The 15837-nt window shown below is 41.4% G+C and overlaps 2 protein-coding genes across 3 annotated transcripts in view; both read left to right on the forward strand.

The window, feature by feature from the left end:
- LOC126273028 (allergen Tha p 1-like) overlaps positions 1-15837 on the forward strand; it is a 405450-nt gene that overhangs the window by 145841 nt on the left and 243772 nt on the right. The gene's annotated exons all lie outside the window — the stretch shown is intronic.
- Positions 4530-9062, forward strand: LOC126273037 (allergen Tha p 1-like). Its single transcript, XM_049976430.1, has 2 exons — positions 4530-4774; positions 8753-9062. The coding sequence occupies exons 1-2, from the start codon at positions 4594-4596 to the stop codon at positions 8941-8943; spliced, it is 372 nt and encodes a 123-aa protein (XP_049832387.1). The 5' UTR covers positions 4530-4593; the 3' UTR covers positions 8944-9062.

Below are 15837 nucleotides of genomic sequence, written 5' to 3' on the forward strand. Positions count from 1 at the left end.
GGAAGAAACTGAAATCGAAGATGGGCAGAATTTCTCTTCCATCTGGCAAGTGACCTAAACTATAATAAGGTAGCTCTCAAAAACCCATTGAATTTATTGCAATATCGCCTTTGTGTAATGTGATGTTTTCTCACATTTAGTGCTAGTATCTTATAAGATAGTAGTGGATAAACGTCTCGGAGGCAAAACGTAGAAGTCTTTTAGTGTTGCTAGAAATGTTGTTAGATCCAGAATTTCTATTTATCCTACACTATTCGACCAAAAAATAAATAAAAAGGCCGTAGAAGACGTGGCCATATGTTAATATAACATCTTACACCTACACACTGTCAGGGAATACGCAAACGATTAAGGTTGCAGTAACCTCAGGCAGAAAGAACGGTTTAATGGTGGCTTTTTGTATTATTTATTATTATGGGATTTTGAAATTAGTATTAAATTTTACATTATTTGGGTCTTAAAATGTTTGAACTCAAATGCATGCAGGAAACTGTGAGTCCTTTATTCGCTTAAATTACTTAGATAATACAATTAAACAGATATTAATTTCATTGTAATCGTAGTGTCTATCGTGAGCGATAAAATTGTCTCACAGCTACTGCGCGAGAACAACAGTAATGAAATCCATTAACACTTTGGGAAACATTTCAACGGCCGCAACAGAATACTGATCTTGTTTATATTCATGCCTACTGTTGTTACCAGAAAGGGGGGTATGTAAAGGGCGTCAACAGTGCCAGATGTTGAATATCTGTGTGTAGGATACGGAGATGCTGCGTACCCATGCGAGACAGCATTATCAGCATCTGAAACAATTTGAAAGCGGTCTAATGGTGCGACTCTATTTAACCAGCTTGTCGAATCGTACTGTAGCCCGATTAGTGGAGCTGTTCAATGTGACAGTGAAGCGATTTAGGACTGGGAGGGAATGTGATGGCAGGCATACTCATCGTCTAGGTTTCGGTGGAACACATATGTCCACCAAATGCATGAATCTTCGTATTGTGCACTAAACACGTCATAATCCCTTCACACACGCGCCTGCCATCCAAGAACAAGTAACGGTATCCCTTGCCGTTTTGCACGACTGGTTAGAGACCAGTAGCAACCACAGTAGGGACATACTATCCAATGTGTAGTGTGTTAAAACGACAACACCAACGGCTGTGTTAGGATTGATGGCGAGACCGGTACTGATGATCAGTGGTAACACTGTGTGCTCAGCGATGAACTGTGGTTGTCCACTATTATGGACGAGCAACGGCGGCTTGTACGGAGGCGACTTGGGGATGGGTTCCATTCTTTCAGTGATTTGGAGAGGTACAGCGGTGGTTCTCCTGACGTCAGGATGTGGTGAACTGTCAGCTAAGATTCACGTCACGGACCGTTGTGGCTGAGGGAACTCTAACGGCCCAGTGATACGTGAAGGACATTCTGCATCCTCAAGAATTATCTCTCGGGTCACGGTGCCTCAGTTCCTTTTTCAATAGGGCAATGCTCGCACCCTCGGGGAAGCTGCCTTTATGATCAGTCTGTGTGATTTTGTGGTACTCCCTGGCATGAAGATTCCCATATTTGTCCCCGAAAGAATATGTGCTGGACCAGATCGGCTGTCAACTTCATACCAGTACCAGTATCCACGACATCAAGAACCATCTTGTCTCTGAATAAAACAGAACCGAAAACCAGTACTGGCCTCTTACTGACAAGTGCTTCGTAAATTTGACAATATTCGCAGAAATAACGTCACGTAACTCTGAACCATTGAAATGTCATTTTGTTTCCTGCTTCCGTTACTGAGTATATCACATTTTTTGTCAGGTAACGTTACAATATATGCAATACCGTATGATAGTTTAGTACTGCATCGATCAATTAGTTCGAGTGTACGGTGCAACACCGCAGTTCAAAGTGCACACTTAGACCTCCCGGACACGTCTGCTTTATTATCTAACCTCCGTTCTGGGTGCACTGTGGTTCCTAGAACAAACTGTTGCACGACTCGACTACACCCTCGTCATTACAGTAGAGAATTCCATATTTCGCCAAATTTAATTGTCATTAGACATGTTGATATTCTCTCTCTCTCTCTTTCTCTGCATATTTGAGGATTTTGGATCGCTGAAAAGTTTGTATGATGTCGGTGATATGTGATAACACGTCTTTTTTCTTCGTCTGAGCTATTAAGGGCTAAGATCGCCTTCTGAATCGATGCTAGTCTAAAATCTCCCGTTTCATCCCTGGACGCCGAATATTGAAAAATTTCCCTTGAGGCTATCTACTCTTTACATCTGCATTTTCCATGTACAGGGCATATCTTGAATCTTCCGTTATACAGCATATATTTTACTGGATCCTTTCACTGGCAAGTTGGGTTTGAGCATTTTGGCGCTCTTCCAAATTCTACAGAGCATCCTGCTTTCTTGAGAAAACTGTTGCAAAATATGTAACTCGGGAGAGAGGTTACTATTTCGTAGCTCTTAGCCTGAGACTTTTGGACAATAGCTACTAAAGATGGACTTCTTTCATATTAGACATCTTAAAATCGATGAAATATGCAACTAACCTCTTTATACTGCTTATTATAGTAGATATAATCACCCAGATTTACATATCTTTTGTAGGAGTTTACAGTTTATAATCCTTCAGCCTCGAAACATATTATGTCTTAATTTAATTACCACTAAAATAAATATTTTACTGTTATGGAAAAACTGCAGGAGAAAAAAGCATTCATTTCATCCAATACAAGTAGCTCAATGTACGAACTTACTATTTTAACCTTCTGCACTGACGCCAGAACAACCTATTCGTATTATTGTGGGACTATTATAAGTGCCCACAAAGTATGCATTATATTACTCACTGAATGCGTTGTCAAGTTGCGAGAATGATTAAAAGTAGGAAATGTTGGGTGATACACAGCCGACACGAGTAACAGAAATATACCTCCGACAGTCAGCTACACTACTTTCTTTTTGGCGAATTATTTTAAAGTAGCACGGCAATTAGTTTATGTGAAGTAGCCAAAACTTACAAATGACAACATTGATGCTACGCTCCTGTGGGCTTCTCATGAACCAGAAGAAACACAACTGAGAAATATTTACCGCTGAACCCTTTTACGCTATGTGCAGTACACTTTTCTATTAGGATGTTTTTACTCTAACTGGAAACGGAATAAAATTGTTGCAAAATATTAAGGTTCTCAGGTTCACCTTTGCTTTCTTGATCACTGTCGTGGAAAGAAAATGACCACATATATGTTATTCTCTAACGTCATGTAATAGAAGATTGCATAGGGAAATTGACTACCTGCTTACTGACTACATGCTTGCACACATGCTGGAAGCGTCCCTGCGTGAGCTAATCAGTTGGAGTTTCAAGACGTTCATTCGAAGCGTGAATATGCTTTTAAGAGTAACCCCCATTACTTGTCTGATTATATTATTCTTGAAAAATACAGTTTTTGAAGATCTCTAGCAATTATTTTTATTACTATGGCTGGTTTCGATAGATTATACTGTCATCATCAGATACCACAACGTAGATCGGTTGAGCCCGGTCATAGTAATAAAAAGAATTGCTAGCGATCTTGGCAAACTTGATTCTTCAAGAATAATATAACTTTCAGACCGATCGCAGCGACTGACACAGTGTCAAATATGTATAATTGGTCTGACTAAATTAGAGACACTAATAGCTTGTTGGTCTTCCTTTTGCCTTACACGTTGTGTCTCACAAAGATACAGTAAAACTATCAGGTGTATGGTTATAGGCGAATCAAATTGAGAATAATAACATAATTCCAGAGAGATCGTTCACAATCGCTACAGAGCAAAGCACATATGAAGACCAACGTTTAGTGACTGCACGCTTCAGGCTGCTCTGCCTTATATAATTGATTTAGGAGGATTTCCTTAAGTGAACCAATGTAACGAAAAAAAATATTATGTAATAATGGCTAGTCTCAAGTTATTTTACTAACCTAACCGATCTTCTGGCAGTGTCTTGCAGATTCTGTTTCCGTTCTTCCGTATATTATTCTAGTGCCACATGACATGCATGAGATTTCTTAGGCGGCGCTTCAGATTCTAAAACTGACCCGATTCCGGACACACATGCAGTTTCATTTTTTAAAACACTGTTTGAAGCATATTTTCTAGGTCGTATATGTGCTTATTGATGACTTACAGTCCAGGATAACCGGCTGTGCTAAGACTCCCAAGTTAACATAACTCACGTTACAAAATTTTCCAGATGACATTGATGGCAATATTTTCTCTTGACGTTATTGGCGTGGCAAGTGTTTACTTGTGTAAGGACAGTAAACGAAGGATTTTCCAGTAAGAGGCATCATGGAAACTGCATTACAGCGAACTGTCACGAGTGCACCTGAGAGCGACTGGCTCTTCGCAGAAACGGCGAGGTGCGTGGACCGGTCAAGGTCAGCGTCCGCTGCCCGGCGCCTGCGTAGACAGACGCCGTGACGTCAGGCGTGCCGGCGAACACACGTATATATAATGCAGTGGAGACTGGGGCCGGCAGATCACACACCAGAACCCACAGCAGCAGCGCATTGCCGAAGTCACGATGCAGAAATACACTGTGTTGCTGGTCTGCCTGGTGGCAGCTGCCGCCGCGTACACCACCAAGTACGACAACATCGACCTGGACGACATCCTGCAGAACGACCGCCTGCTGAAGAAGTACCACGAGTGCCTCCTCTCTGACAGCGACGCCTCCTGCACTCCTGATGGGAAGGAGCTCAAGGGTGAGTGCAGTGCTGGATAGTCAGTATGGTTCTCCCTATACTGACGTACATCAAACGAGTCGCCGATTTTATATTGGTTCCACTGTAGTACATACTTAAATGGATTCTGCTCTACTACGATGCATTCGTAAAGCATTCTAGAGAAATCTGGGTTCAGCTTCTTACGAGACTGTCAAGGCTAAGGCAGCTGCGCAGATGCCTGTCCCAGTTGCCTTCGAATACCATCATTTTTTGTAATCCGTCCACAGACACACTGTTATCACATTTCTTCAATCGCTGTGGAAGTTCCTGATAACGATCCTACTTCACAAACACAGTAAATATATATTTTGCCTGTGCAGAAACGAAAGAGCGTACTCGTGTTTTATCCATCTGTCGTCTGACAACTCCATCTTTTCTAATATTTTAAGAAGGCTGGTAGAATACTGCAGGCAGCTAATCCTGTCGCCTTTACATAAGAGGGGGCCACATCTACTTTCTATTGAAGCCCCAAAAGCAATATGAATATAGTGGACCTTATCTGAAGATGTGTAGCCTGGTATAACTTCAGTTCCTTTAACCTGGATCCCGTATTACGAAGGGCGTTTGAAAAGTCCGTGCAAAAATAAAAATTACCTTACATGTTTGGGGTAAACCTTTTTTATTTTTCGACATAATCTCCTTTTAGACTTATATACTTCGTCCAACGCTGTTCTAATGTGTCGATCCGTTCCGAATAACAGGAATTGTCCACGTCTGCAAATTAGCTATTAGTTGCTGTAATCACCTTTTCGCTTGTGTAAAATCATTGCCTTGCGAGCCAGTTATTCAATTGAGGAACAAACATTAGAACGAGGGAGCCAAGTCTGGAGAGCAGGGGGCATGTGAAACGAGTTGGAAACCTATTTCCATTAATTTCGCCACCACAACTGCTTAAGTGTGTGCTGGAGCATTATCGAGGTGGAAAAGGATATTTTGTGATCAAATCGCCAGCGATTTTCTTGCAGCTCGGTATTCAAACGGACGACGAATGAAATGTATCTGAAATTGTTTCGCTCTTTTCCAGATAGTTGATGAGGATATACCTTACGAATCCCAAAAGCAGTCGCCATAATCTTTCAGGCCGAAGGAATGGTCTTTGCATTTTTTGGTGCAGATTCTCCATTGGTAACCCGTTGTTCAGATTGTTGTTTGGTCTGAGTATGCCCACAGCACTAGCAATCTCATGCACCTTAACTCATCGGTCATCCATCACCATATCATGGATTTTATCAATGATTTGTGGAGTCGTAACCTCCATAAGGGGTCCAGAACGTTCAGCATCACTTGTGCCCATATGGCTATTCCGATAATTTTGAGGCTATTGTTCAAAGCGAAGTCACAGAGTCACCGTAATGTTTTTCAAGCTTCTCTTTTGTCTCCTGAGGTGTTTTGTCTTTCATAAAGTAATGTTTAATCACTACACGAAATTCTTTTTCGTCCATTTTTTGACAATCACTCGACTTCTTTGATTCACACAAATGCCAAACACAATGAAATAGACCAATATGGCTGAAACTTGGTGTGCCTTCCTTCCAAAGGTGCTACTAACTAAACATGGACAGCGATGCCACATCTCTGTCTTTGCACGGACTTTTCCAACGCCCCTCCTATATCTCACATGGAACAAAAGGCTAACAGTAGCACTATGACACACCTGTGTGGTAGATGTAGCCGGTGCGAAACCTAGTGGTGAATGAAATGTTCATGCAGAGGAGGGCGGGTAGCATAAATTTCTTCATAACCGGCATTTTGACAATGTTCTGGTTTAAACTGAAGTGCTCTTTCCATTGTCTCCTGAAATGAGGGAATGTGATGCTGTTGATGGTGATCCGTTCATCGGATAGGGAAGTTAAGTTGGCTGCCTCTTTAGTGCTATTCGAGATGGGTAGAGTTTGTACTGGTACAAAGTTTGACCCTGCCCCTTCTCATATCATCATCACCATGAGACACAAACGTATCACAAAACGAAACAACCATCCATTACACTCACCTACATTCTACAGACCCACATAAGACACATTCCACACACTCACATTGAAAGCGGCTAGTGTGAGTGGAGAAAAAACTTTTCGGACAGGCGGCTGAATCCGTTCAGTGGGATACACGAGCGAACAGTGCCACGCGACGCTTACTTTCACATTAGCATTGTTATTATTATAATTTCTGTTTCTCCTCGACAAAACATTATTAGTTTTAGTACAGCTACATGGCAGGAAATTTGGAACAAAATGTACTCTAACATAATGCAATCAAACGTTTAGTCAGCTGCCTTAACCAACTGCATATTCACCTCTGCCCTAGTGCTGACAGTTTCCTGTGAGATTTGAAACGGTCCTAGAACTACGAAAATTAATTTATCAGAAACCCTTGAAAAGCTCACGTTGCTAGTGCATCACCTGTTACATATACGTTTGTCGTATAGTAGTGTGATAGGTCGGCGAATTCGAAAGTCCGATAATTATATGCTTCCCGTGTTTGCAACAGCTGTAACTTTTTCAGTAATCTGCCAGATCTGTTCTCTGTTCTTCCGTAACTGAACTCCCATATGTAGTTAGCACAGGCTCCAGGATTACTATTGTTTGCGACGGATTTATTTCACCAGAGTTGGGTGTTAGTCTGGTTTTAAATCTGTGGAGACCGTCAACTTTAAAAAAATAAATAAACAAATAAAATAAACGATTTAGTCGATGCCAGCCTTCATCTCTTGTATCTTGATCCAATATTTTCCACATCTCGATAATCTACTCAGCAATTCATATCCGTTTCTACTGTGATATTCACCCTAAGTTTTCCTTTCATAATATCGCACTCTATTCCAAGATGCGCATCGTATATCTTATACCTTTGTTTCTACCTCTCTGTTTAGCTGAAAGTCCGCATTCAACGAGATAGTTAAGTGGACGACTGGTCATTGACCTAATAAACAGGCAACAGATCTCGGTTATTTTGCTGTCAGATGGGAGATTGGGTGGGGTATATCGTTCACCCTGGTTAAAGAGTAAAAGAGTAAGCACCTCCGAATTGATTACATTACATGACTGAACCAGCGCTTTATTGCTGTGATTTGTTGTTTGTATGTATCTCTCACCGCCCCTCTCTCCCCCCTCTGCTCTACCCAATCTCTTTCTATCTTTTTCCCTCGCACTACCTATTTCTCTCTCACTCTCCCTCTCTCTCTCTCTGTCTCTCTGTCTCTCTCTCTCTCTCTCTCTCTCTATCTCTCTCTCTCTCTCTCTCTCTCTCTCTCTCTCTCTCTCTCTATCACTCTCGTTTTGTGTAAAATGTGTGACAGATCCTGCTTAATTGATGTACTACTACACAGCGTACCATGTAAAACAGGCTACATTTTCTGAACTACCCAAGTAAAGTGGTTAATGACAAGCTGTTCCAAAGCGCGGCGTGTGAAACATGGCAAAACGTAAAGGCCTGAAGAATGGAAAATTCACATCGTAGTGTTGTTATAGACAATAAAGAAGACACTGGAGTCACATACTCCCGCTCTTATTCATTCTGTCGCAGCAACCTTACCCCCAACACGACTATACAAAAATCATGGTCCATTCCTTCTTCATACTATCTACATCTAGCTGAAAGTGCCTGCCTGTTAAAAAACTAATGGTTTTGGGTTCTACATATCATATTAGCACATTTATCAACTCACTATATGATATAATGCCCCTAATCACCATTTTTATGCCCTAATGAAAAGTATGAAAATATTCAGAGGTATATACGCATTTGCAGAAAAACAAACCAAATAAACTTTCGATTGCTCTTCTGTGTGGAAGCCTGGAATGTTGGCCACTGGACCAAGTGTGGTCAAATAGAAACACAGACCACTGATGTAGCTTCAAAACGAAGTACTAGGAGTCACGCAGTACTGAATTATTAAGTATATTTAGAATAAATATTTTTGATGTCTTCAACTTTCTGAATGTGTAACCTGTCTGTTGACAGCTGCCGTCCCTGATGCGCTGACCAATGAGTGCGCCAAGTGTAACGAGAAGCAGAAGGCTGGCGCTGAGAAGGTGATCAGGTTCCTCATCAAGGAGAAGCCCGACCTGTGGACGCCGCTGGAGAGCAAGTACGACCCCACCGGCAGCTACAGGCAGAAGTACGGCGAGGAGCTCAAGAGGGTCTCCGCCTAAACTCCTGCAGCTACTAGTATCGGCCACTGTGATATCTGCAAATCAGTAACTCATGTAATCTACTTTTTCCAACGCGGTTTGTTCCTTTTATTTAATAAATAAATAATAAAAAATGGAAAGCCTCTGTTTTTGTTTCTCACATTAAGGAGAAATCAACTAATCCGGGACGTTTACTTTAAAAGATACACGACAAAACCTATTGCCCCAGTGTACTTACTTTTCTACGGATATTTCACTCACTTACTTATCCAGGGACGTTTTAAATTGTTTCATATAACGATGGGATGTTATAAAGAGGCTTTGTACTAAAACAGAAAACAACATTTACAAGAAATTATAAAATAAAAAGTGAATCACAGGAATAGCTATGGTAAATACGCTTGAGTTACAGTGGTTCATGAAAGACAGAGAAACAAAGACAGGTCTCAATCAGGTAGATTCAAAGTTAGATGGACGGGAGAGAGGGGTGGGAGAGCAAGTGAAAGGGCAGCATGGAAGAGGTACAGGTAACAAAGAGTGGGGAAAAATTGCCGTTCCTTACTGAGAAACGAAAAGAGAAAGAAGCAGAAATGAGAGAAAACGGAGGTATTTGTTTAACTGTACGACGGGGATAATCTGGACATACGTATTAGTTTTTGGGGGAAAAGATGTTATGCTTACCAAAGGAAGTGTTTTGTATTTTTCTTTAATGCAACAGGTGATTGAACTGTGTACAGAGTGAAGGGCATCTTCTTCCAGATGCAAATAGCAGCAGTAGAAAAGCTCCTTGCGAATGTTTTCGTTTTGTGGACGAGCACAGTTAGGGTACTACATATGTGAGACTCTTGCTTCGATGATGGTAAGCTGATAGCTATTTAATCTCTAATAAGGTGTTACAGGGGTATATGGGCGCTGAAGACACGAGGAAGTAGGTTTGATTATTAATTGCGGCTTCTACAGATTGTTCAGTATGTGGACTGGTGACGTCGATGAGAAGCTGCATGTAGAAAACGACGTAACCAACACTTGTTCTCAGCAGTTCCGGTGGAAACTGAGCAACATGTTCCAGTACACTGGCTTTAAGATGGTAGAGAAGCAACGTGTCGTTGCTAAACGCGTTTTGTCAGATGTTCGCCGAAGCAAAAGTCACATGGGTTCAAACACGTGATCTTGGGGTCTACGAATCTGGAAAACCTCTGAAGAAAAAATTGTTCAAATGGCTCTGAGCACTATGGCACTCAAATTCTGAGGTCATTAGTCCCCTAGAACCTAGATGTAGTTAAACCTAACTAGGCTAAGGATATCACACACATCCATGCACGAGGCAGGATTCGAACCTGAGACCGTAGCTGTCTCGCGCCTAGAATCGCACGGCCACTTCGCTAGCACCTCTGAAGATTACGCGTCCGTGGAAGGTCGCATTACATAGCACTTTCAAAGGGCGAGTGACATGAGGTGTTGCCCCAATGTGTCGTGTTCCCACTTAGTGCGATCTTCCAGAGCAGGAATCACATGCCCGGCGCGATAGCATGTAGACGTCATGAAATATGTTACAGGTCCTCTGTGTGTATGCTCTTCAAATAATAACAGACTGAGAATAAAGATGCTTGTGAGTCTACACCATCACCTGCCACATACGTCCAATGCAATTCCTCATCGTGCACAACAGTTGGTTTAACAGTACCTCATATTTGGTTGTTCTGTATATTCACTGTACCCTGTAGTGTAAAATGTACCATGTTACTCCATAAATTATTGCCCGGCCACATATCATTAACTTCGAACAGTATCGGAAACCGGAGAGCAAATTCAGAACGTTGCGCGGATCATGAGGTTTCAGTTGCTGTACCGTCTGTATCTTGCAATTCTGCCAGTGTGATATCGACCGCAAAATTGTCTGTACTGTTGATCATGGGATGGGCAGTTTTCGTGAGACTACACGAGCACTAGCACCATCAGCGGTACGTGCTGTGTGGTCAGTTGCAGCAACAGCGACGTTGTCAATAATTTCTGTTGGAATAGAAAGCCTTCTTCTTCCAGCTGCCACACGAAGGTCACACTATAACTTTAAACCATTGAATGCTATCAGACCGCTCCTCAGGTCCTTTAGTAGGCGGCACTCTCTGAATAGTACACTAAAATTGCTGCGATTCAGATAAAACAGTTTCACTAACACGATTTCTCCTCTCGATAGCTATACTGTTCTCTCACGTTAGGGCTTGTCAACAGACAGCATGGATGACATAACGTCATACAAAAAGTGTGCATCGCCGGATTTGCACTTGGTGGCTTTAAAGAGTAAATTTGTTCCGAATTAACGCATTAGTATATCTATCAAATTTCGCTGTCATATGATAATTACAGACTACATTCGACCTCCGTGAGTTGCTGCACTTAGTTCGTGAGACACCTTGCGAAATGATCACCAGAAAAACCCAGAAAAAAAACAGAGCCCATGTGGAGTTCTACTGACTTCGTTCTTCCCATTAACCATTCTTGAATGGAAAAGGTATGGGCTGTGGAGGGGGAACATTTTGGTGCCAGAAATACCTTCCTCCATACACCGTAAATTTTTTAAATTTCTTTTTTCCTTGTTCTCAACCTGTGAGAGCACGCCAGGCTCTTGTAGAACTTGTTTCTTTTCCTCCATGTCTAGGTCAGGCATTTGTATATGATGAGAAGGAATACCTCTCAATCACCTTGGTCATGCTGCGGGATGGTAATATTTAAATTTGTTTCTGAAATAATATGGCCTAGGGTATATGGACGTAGAATTACATACAGACGTAGGGGGGTTTAATCTTGTAGCCTCTTCTTCAAATTAGCACGAGGCTAATACACAGATTGAAACAGTGGTTTCAATTATGTACGTGGGCATTTCATCTTGATGGATCTCGTGTGCAGTCGTAGGATAAGTAACAGAACCGAATTCATTCGCTTATGAAGGTAACCTGTATTTCAGCAAAGGTTTTAGATGTTTCGTGCAACCTTAGATCTACACTGGTGTCCAAAATTAACTCAACAAACCGCAGTTTCCCCGTCCTGTGTCTAATTAACGTTAAATCATACAAACTGTCAACAGATATCCTTACAGTCGAGTCCTGCACGGGAAATGGCATTCTGGTCAACGGACAACGATGCCAAAGATAACATCAGGGCACATATCAAACGAGATAGTGTCTTCCGGATAGTCCCACATGCCCAAACCCAGACGGTGCAATATGGCACAGAGAAGACACCTACCAGGATCTCTGCAGTGGAGTGCAATGGGAAGAACGGAAGCAGGACAGACACACACCGATGTGGTCCCTTGGACTAATCGGAATCGTTCTGTGTTCGGATGAGGCGACAGTTTATAGATCTCGAAACTGTATCCCGAAGACCAGTGAGGGACTGCCCACGTGACCATCGCACAGAGAGAAACATTATTTGGCTGTAAGGGCACGACGGTACCGCATTAGTGATGTACGGCAACTGTAGGCTGAGTGTCCTCTATTCTTTTATTGTCATAGACATGCTGAATGTGTATCTCTGACGCCAATCAACAAAAGGGAACGTGTAGAGTGGAGTCGTCAACATTCCACCTGGACGCCACAACAGTGAGCCAATGTTGTTTTCACAGACGAGTCCTTACTTGCTCTGGACGGTGATTTTCGATGGATTCCCCACCGGAGAGAAAGTGGAACACGATTTCGGGACCCAACCATTTTTGAAGGAGACTTCTATCGAGGATAATCCCTAATGGTGTAGGCAGAAATTATGTTGACTACTCAAACACCTCTTCATGAAATTGTACGGTTAAATCGGCAAGGTTTAACTGCTGCCAGGTATCGTGGCGAGATCTTAGGGCGTCATGTGCACTTGTTGCGAGATGCTGTGGGCCCAGACATCGTATTGCTCGACGATAATTCTCGACCTCATTGAGCATGCGTGACCGATGTTTCTTTGGTCAAGGACGATATTGCACGCAGGGCGTGGCCAGTTCGCTGACCCGATTTGAATCCCACAAAGCACATCTGGATGCACTAATGACAAGGGTTGCATTACGTCGGCATTCATCTACCACTATCCAAGAAATGCGAGCAGCGCTGGAAGAAAAGTGGTCGTCATTTGCTTCAACATGAGATTGATGACATCATTCAGAGCATGCCCCATCGATTGTCAGGCCTGTATTGCTGGCAGAGGTGGTGACATCCAATACCGAGCGCTTTAACCAGTTGTCGGAGTTTGTACGTAAATCCGTTAAGTTGGTTCAAACGAAGAACACTTTTGTCTAACGTTATCCATGTTGGAATTGTTTACGTTTTGCATATATATATTTATTATGCTCTACTATCACATGATGGTACCGTTTTGTGCCAAAATGAAAGAAATCTTGCAAAATTTTGATTTGTTGCTTTGCTTTTGCACACCACTGTAGTTTCAGTACTTCCAGGAAATACATTACATCTTACTGCAACTGATGTAATAATCAAATTATTCAGTAAAGTAGTGTAACTATTATGTGATTTTCTATGTAAGGTCCACTCAACGCTATAAAATACTTCTTTGAAGAACAAATGCTACTCTCTAGCACAACCTGTGCATGCATGATTATGAGTACTGGCCGTCGTTTACAAAGTCTACAACAATTAGGTAATAAATATTAATTTTACCATTCATGAAAATTTCTGCACCTAAAATCTCAAATAAGCAAATTTTATTGCTACAGAAAGCAGAACTAGGTGGAATGAGTAGTGCATTATCTCACCTGGTGCTATAGCTGCTAATAATGATATTTTCGCAAGAATTTATTAATTGTACTAATTTGTTATTTTATATTCCTCATTATAATTTAGTTGTTAATGTCCAATAAATTTCACTCCCTTTCAATTTTTATGACCCTTTCAATATTAGTATGTACGTCTCTTTGGGTTACATGGAAAAAAAGGTAACAGTCATACACATATTTCGGAATGTAATTACATATACAGCATATTAATGACCTATTTGAAATACTCTACGATAGGCTGCCAGTTTAACTTAACACAATTATGACGGGGCGAGTCAGACTGACAAAAGGTCAGATTTAAAATTTCTAAGACAAAAAATTTTATTCTCTGGGATTAACTATCTTGGCTTTGTATTTTCGGGGTAGTGAATATCTGGAATATCTCAGATGCCTTAATTGGATTTGCACTGGACTCTATTAATAAAATGACATAAAAGTCCTTACCAGTAACTATAATTCGTAGTTAGCTCGTTAACGACGCTGCAATGGCGGATAAATAAATGTCGCCAAAGCCGGTTATTCGAGCTCACGCAATAAACACACCCACATTCCCATTGGAAACCTGTCAGTAGTACGTTAAAGAGATTAACGTAAAAAATTAATAAAACAAGAGAAAGAAATAATTATTCGCACTTACATGCGTTTACAATTAGGAATACATCTTAACAGGCCAAGGACAGGAGGAGGAAAGGTAACGAAATAAGTGGCAGAAGAAGAAAGAAGAAAAGGTAGAGATTACGACACCAATGTGTTTTAGTTTATACCTCTTGCTTCAGCTTTTGATAAATTTATAAACACTATGGATTTAATGACTCGGTGCATAATTATATTTGGTAAAAGTAATTACTAGCAGAAGAAAAAGAAGAAAAAAATGGTGATATATCGTTGTAACAGCGAGTCATAATCCCTTGAATTTATATCCCACACTTGAACCTTTCTTTATTTCCATCTTTGCTTCTTCAGTGTATATACTGAACAATAGGGGCGAAAAACTATATCTGTCTCTTACACACTTTTTAAACCGTGCACTTCGTTCTTGGTCTTCCACTCTTATTGTTCTCTCTTGGTTTTTGTACATATTGTACACTACTCGTATTTACCAACACTTTACCCCATTTTGCGTTGTCGGACGTTTTTCCAGGTCGACAAATACTATGAATCTGTCTTGATTTTTCTTCAGTTTTTCTTCCATTACCAAACGCAACGTCAGCAAAATAGTCCAGGTACGTATGACGATGTTACAGTTAGGACATGAAGTATACGAGGAAACAGAAAGGGTAATTAAATATGTCCAAGAAGATGATAATCTAATAATCATTAGGGTATGCAACGGGGTGTTATGGGAAGGAACAAAAGAAAGAATTTGGGAATGTACTGGATTGGTACAATGAATAGGAGGAGAAAATTTGAGTTCTGCAATAAATTTCAGCTAATTGTAGCGAACATACTGTTCAAACATCACAAGAGGGGAAAAAACAGGGTGTCCATAATTAAATACCCAGTTTAATAACACCCTAGACTGCTCAGGATGACGTCAAAGTTGAACAGTATATTATTGACGCAGAGCGAAACGTCGCAGAACAAAGAGATTAACGAAAATTGGACCAATAGATGGTGCAGTAAGCGTCAGAATATGCGCTTCAAAAGACGCAAAAGACGTGCGGCACACAATTGTTCTTCAAATTGCGTCCGAGACGTCTGACATGACTGTCTCCATGAAAAATCGAAGGGTGCCGTTAAAGCTCTTTCACAAAAACGGCGACTCTACACCGCTAGCCCTACAGAAGTTCCGGACCTCAAGGGTATGAATACATTGGTCCCATGTCTACTAAGCGTCTAGAGAAAGTGATTACAAAATTCAGAAACATCGGTTATTTTGAAGGTCAATGTGGCAGAGGAAGGAAAGCAGCTGATCGGACATCTGTCGAAGATGTAGCCACAGCTTTGCAGGAGTGGTCGAGTGGTAGTGCACACACATTCAGTGCACGGGAATTGCTCGATCGACTGACATGCCTGCGAGCGCGATTCAAAAAGTGCTGATTGCTATCCATAGCCTGCATTGCTATTCATATGAAATCATCCCCGTTCAGGAGTTGCTACCTGCTGACCTGTCAGCAAGACAAACGTTCCCTCAAGAGTTTCTC

This window comes from Schistocerca gregaria, chromosome 5, assembly GCF_023897955.1.
Source record: "Schistocerca gregaria isolate iqSchGreg1 chromosome 5, iqSchGreg1.2, whole genome shotgun sequence".
Classification (NCBI taxonomy): domain Eukaryota; kingdom Metazoa; phylum Arthropoda; class Insecta; order Orthoptera; family Acrididae; genus Schistocerca; species Schistocerca gregaria.

What these genes read in the sequence shown, in the direction of transcription:
- LOC126273037 (XM_049976430.1), top strand. Translation starts at nt 4,594, where the DNA reads ATGCAGAAATACACTGTGTTGCTGGTCTGCCTGGTGGCAGCTGCCGCC. An exon ending in TGATGGGAAGGAGCTCAAGG is followed by an intron (nt 4,775 to 8,752) that starts GTGAGTGCAGTG and finishes GTCTGTTGACAG; the next exon opens with CTGCCGTCCCTGATGCGCTG.